Raw genomic sequence first — 5694 nt, 5'->3', positions numbered from 1 at the left:
GTTGCACCTGGCATTTCTCAAGATTTGGTTCCATAAGATTGAAAACAATGTTGCACTAAATAGATATCTGTGGAATCAGAGTATTTCCACCTGCAGAATAAAATGGGTTATGGTTCAGGTTTTTTTTAGAAGTAAGCATGTAACTAAGCTAATTGTCTTTACATGGATTTCCATTTGAATATAAGAAGTTGTCACAAACATTGAATAAAATCCAACAGTCTAAAGGATCAACAATCCATTTTATAAGTTAGAAGTTATAAAAAAAAATTATGAGCGACTTTATTCAACCCGTGTAGAATATTAAAAAGTCACCAAATTCCGTGGGTCAAAAAAGTATTTGTCAGTTACACATTCGCCTCAATTCTTTATAATGTAAAGCTGGTTGTTATAGACAGAGGTCAAAGGTTTCTGCAGGTTTTCCCGCACTGTAGCTTCTATTTTGGTCCATTCATCCATGCAGATCTTCTCAAAAACTGTGAACTTCTAGTTCTGTTTGTGGACAAAGAGAACTTTGAACTCACTCCAAATATGTTCTATTGGATTGGGGTCCAGAATCTGACTAGACAAATCCAGAACCTTGACATGCTTTTAATGTAGCCACTTCTTTGTTGTCTGATTAAATTGTTTGGGTTCATTATCATGCTTGAAGGTCCACTCGCGTTTTATCCTTAATGCTCTCACCAATTAAAGAAGATTTTTGCCCAAAATCTCACCATACATCCCTCCATTCATCCTTTCCTCGATACAGATCAGAAGTTCTGTCTTGTTTTCAGAAAACCAACCTCAAAGCATGATACTTCCACTCCCATGCTTCACCCCATTCTTCTTAAAGCAGAAGAAACGGATCTGTACAGAGTATTCTTGCTTGTTACCCACATTCTACACTATGATGCAAATAAATTCTTTATAAATCATATACTGTGATTTACTTGATTATTATTTTTTTCTTACTGTCTCTCACCGTAGACGTGTTTTCATGATGAACATTACAGACCTTATCTTCTTAAGTTTGACAACTTGCAGAAATGGTGACTTGTAGAAACATTTATAACATAACATTTATAGCAATTTAACAGGGGTGAGGCTGGCAGGGAACCTAACTTCATCTTACCCAGATGTGGTACGCTGTTGCAAAGAAATGCTGTTTATTTCTTGATCTCTTCCCCTAGTGGCAGAATTGGTCATTGCGGCCATTTCTTTAAATAACCATAAGTCAACACAGGAATGGGCTAAAAACTTACTTTTTTCAACATCCTTATATTTATTTTCTCTTCATTATTGGGCCGGATCAAACTGTCTGGCGGGCTGGATGTTTGACACCCCTGGTCTAAGTGTTTCTCATCAGTTGTTCTTTTTTCTTGCGAATCATAAGGCAAGATGAATAGAATGGGTCTCTCATTGACTAGAATGGGTCTTGTTACAATCAGCACACGATACGCTTAAGTACAGTACTGATCATTTCCAGTTCCTTGAGTTTTTTGTTGCAACCATTACTTCCAGGTTCATTTGGTGCAAACATTAAACAGATAAAAAAGGAAAGAAAATACACATATTTTTAATAAACGATCTTCAGACACTATTAAATGAAATGTGTATCAAACTGGCTTTTGGGAAGACACCTTTGCACAGTAGTGTACATGATTATAATCCCAGCCTACATACCTTCTGTCACAGGTTATCTGGGTGTGCAATAACTGCCGGAAGCAGCAGGAGATCCTAACCAAGCCAGGAGACTGGTTCAGCAGTTTGTCTGGAAAGCCCGCTGGCCTCGGCTCGGCTGTCAGCGAGCCGTCTGTGTGCCAAACGCCCGGAGACAAGCTCCGGTCTCGTTCCCAAGCACCTGCGGGTTCCACCTCTGCTGTCCAAGACCCCAGCAGACTGAGCGCGACTGGGCCTGATGTGCGGTCTCTCAGCGAACCACCACGAGAAAAGTAAGACAAAGTGAAAAATACTTCCTCAGTTTTGACCAAGGTGGTCAGGCTCTTAGTGTACAAGTTAGTGGAGATCGTACCATGTATACATTCACTTTTTTATACCAAGAAAAAGAGATTTTGTATTTATTCGTAGTGGACGTGATGCAAAAGGGAGTGGTTCCTCTAGGACAAATATTGTCTTGTTTTGGTGGGATGGAGTTTAAAGTAAATGTTTTAATGAAGATCGAACAATTGACTATCATTGAGTTCTACAAGACAATCTGCCACTTTAAGGTACTTAAAGATCACAGTAGAATTTCACTTTTTGCTCCAAAATGGCAGAATTAAAATGCCAATACAACAATACAAGATGGAATTTACATTATTGTAGATGTTTTAAAGCTTTCATGGGTTTTTGTCTTCACACATTACTCAGGAGAAATGGGCGTGGAGGAGCCGGCCGGGGGGACTGGCAGCCTGGCCAGCCAAGGCTCCAAACGCAGGTCTCCATGGATCGAGATCTCCGGGGCGAGTCCAGGGAACGCAGGGAAAGTCGGCGGCTGGCGAAAGGACGATCCTTGGAGCACGATCCTGTGGGAGGAAGTAGTAGTCGGACAGAGGAGGGGGGTTACCATTTAGACCATGGAGGGGGCCCTCATCGACAAGTAGCAACACTCCCTCCTAGAGGCAGGGGCCATCCTGGGCCCGGTCTGGGTCGTGGAATGGGCATGGGAGGGGAGATGGGCGATGGCTCTCGAGCTGGACAGAGGACGGTGGGGGGGGTTGGTGCGCCGCATGAACACACAGTTTCTCAGCAAGCCCCTCCCCCTGAACTCAGAGAACCTCCGGGTTTGGGCCCCGGCTCAGTTACCAGTCAAGGACCCGGAGGGAAACGGACTAAACGAGAGAAGGCTGAGAGCATGCTGCGCAACGATTCGCTTAGCTCAGACCAATCAGAATCTCTTCGGCCTCCTCCACCGCGGCCCTACAAATCGAAACGAGGGGTGGGGGCTGGAGGGAAGAGGCAAACCAGCGTCAGCAGTTCAGAAGAAGAGGGAGGGACGACCCCTGAGTACAGCAGCGCCGATGATGCTGAGATAGAAAGTGTCAGCGAGAGAGGTGAGAACATTTCCATTCATCAGTTTGCTTATGAGAGAGAATGATTGATTTTTTCTTTTTATTCTGTCCAACTATGAGAAGACAAATCTAAAGCGGCTCTTATTTTAAAAGAATTCAAGGAAGTAACCCAAGTAAAAGGTTTTACCAGGTTTTCTCAACTTAAATCATCCATTGGTCATTATTTCAAATAGGAATACTGTACGATTGTTATGCAATCATTTTACATAGGTTATTCATACAATCTAGATTTATTACTAAAATAAAAGCTTTTCTCACCAGACCCCCTTCTACAAAATAATTTTGACGTAATTACATTTTTTTTCCTAAAACTTTTCCAAAAGCGACATTTTCTTCTGGATTTGAGAGACAGAAAGGAGAGAAGAAAAGAGGCAGTTTTTAAATAATTATCCATGGTTTCAGAAAAAAAAATAGATTCAAGCTTACCCTTTAAATGAATATGACTCTTTAGACATTTACTCAGTCAGTGTGATTCCAGCAGATTCTAAAGCTGAGAAAAGCAGCCGTGCTGATATGCAGCATTTTACAGTAGTGAAGTGATTACGCAGTAAACCACCTGATTCTGACAGTGAAAAAAAGTTCTAATGTAAAGTGTTGCTTTTCTACATATCAGATTCTATTGAAATGACTGTATTTTCTGCACTATAAGGCACACTTAAAAGCCTTAATTTGAAGAATGACAGTATGCCGTATAGTGCAGAGCGCTGTAAATATGGATTAATTCTGTTTGCGTTTACCGATGTTGAACCGATTTTGAGAGGTAGCACTGTCCAAAATGTCTGCAAACAGGGTTGGGTGAATATGCTAATGTGCAGCGTGTCGGACTATTTTTTTATTTATTTTTTTTTACATGATGGGGTTTAGCACAGTCACAGTAATATTTGTTTTTGTTGTATCAGTTTTTTATGTCTTGCAAGGAAGGTTGGGAGCTACAAGTATCGTGAATATGCTAATACACGTGTAAAGGGACTTATGTGTAGCGTGTGGTTGGGGACCACTGCTCTAAAGTGTCCCTAGGTGTGGATGTGTGAGTGTGTGTGGGAGTGATTGTGTGACCTGACAACAGACTGGTGACCTGTCCAGGGTGTACTCCACCTTCCCCCAACAGTAGCCAGGACAGGCTCTGGCAACCCAATGAACCTGAAAGGGATATAGTGGGTTAAGAAGATGGATGGATGGTAATATTTTGGAATATTCAAACTGTAGAACATCCTAAAATGTACCACTCTGTTCTTTATACTGATACCTTTGGGTGCACGATTCCCTCTGATGGATCTCATTTTGACCAGAACTTCTAGATTTCTAGAATTCTTTCTATTTTTAGAGAAGAATTAGTGAAAAAAATAAATGTTTCATGTATATGATGCATTTGTAACATTTAGAGGTTTATTATTTTTATAGCATCTATATTTTAAGCTTTTTCTTAATATATAGAGTTAGGTTAAAAATTGTAAGTTAGTGAGAGTTTTTTGTTTGTTTACTGTGCAGTTCACAAGTGTTGTTTTTATTCAGACCTTTGTGCAGCAATTATAAATTAGAGAAATGACAATGAGGAATCTATCCTACACCCTTCATGCTTTGTACTTAATTCCTATCACGCCAGACAGGAAGCACACACTCTTCAGCAAGTGTGTTTAAACATTCCCACTTGAGCTTTGTCTCCTGGGATGTGTATTTAAGAAGTGGAGAGAACTGCTCAGCATCAGTTTGTTGTGGTTTTTTAGGACTCAGTTCTGCTTTGACTCCACTCACATCAGTAAAACTGTTTCTGCACAACCTGGTGGTGATATTTGCCAAACTACTCAAACACTGGTGTGTTATAAACTCTCCAACTCAAGAGTTTAGCATTTTAAACCAGTTGGCTTATTCTCCTGTGATGTGGGCATCCAGTGTTTGCAGTAAAGCAGTGCGCATGCTAACAAGTGTTTGAGTTTGTGTAGGATTGTTTTGCGGGTGTCATGTTTCATTGTTATCAACCCGACCCTGAAGGAGGACATTCCCACATACGGGGCAGCGTGTATGTGTGAGTTGGCGCGCGTGTCTGTGGTTGGGGCAGTTTGGCCCCTTTTAATCCAGCGTTGACCTAGCGTGATCCCACATGTCCCCCAGCCTGTGTTCCAGCTGGGTTCTGTCACTTCAGAACTAAGCGCTCCATGCATGTGTCTATACCAGAACTGAACTATTATGCAAATATACTCTACCAATGTAGTATTACAGACCACCTGTCCATGTCTGCTGCAGCCTTCACGTTATGATACAAATCAACAAACCACCAACGTGAACAGACTTGGTTACTGCAGCTGCAAAATGTTATTAGGAACAGCTACGACTTTTAACCTGAACAAAAAAGTCACAACTGACATCAATTCTTTTGATTCTTCTTTACTTTTTTATAGTACCAATTTCATTCGCATGTACTCTTCTATTCCAGATTTTGCTAATTTTTTAAGAATAGTTTTAATTTTACAAGCTTATGGTTTTATGAATTTCACACAGAAAGCTTCTTTCAAAATAAAACCCTTTTATCCAAGTTTTTATGTAAGTTCATAGTTTTTATGGCACTTTGTAGCACTTACCATTTTGGTTTTGTTTTGGCAATTTAGTCTCTAATTAACTAAGTTTTGCAGTCGTTTTTTTTTTTTTT

At 40.5% G+C, this 5694-nt stretch overlaps 1 protein-coding gene across 13 annotated transcripts in view; it reads left to right on the top strand.

The window, feature by feature from the left end:
- LOC112161848 (regulating synaptic membrane exocytosis protein 1) overlaps positions 1 to 5694 on the top strand; it is a 112525-nt gene that overhangs the window by 57755 nt on the left and 49076 nt on the right. For 12 of the 13 annotated variants that reach the window (XM_024297324.1, XM_024297334.1, XM_024297325.1 and 9 more), the window contains exons 5-6: positions 1675 to 1931; positions 2350 to 3032. In XM_024297324.1, coding sequence (XP_024153092.1) covers positions 1675 to 1931; positions 2350 to 3032 — 940 coding nt within the window. The remainder of the gene's footprint in view (positions 1 to 1674; positions 1932 to 2349; positions 3033 to 5694) is intronic. The other variant, XM_024297323.1, reaches the window with a different exon arrangement.

Source organism: Oryzias melastigma, linkage group LG15 (assembly GCF_002922805.2).
Source record: "Oryzias melastigma strain HK-1 linkage group LG15, ASM292280v2, whole genome shotgun sequence".
NCBI lineage: Eukaryota > Metazoa > Chordata > Actinopteri > Beloniformes > Adrianichthyidae > Oryzias > Oryzias melastigma.
This window is presented reverse-complemented; position numbering and strand designations above follow the sequence as displayed.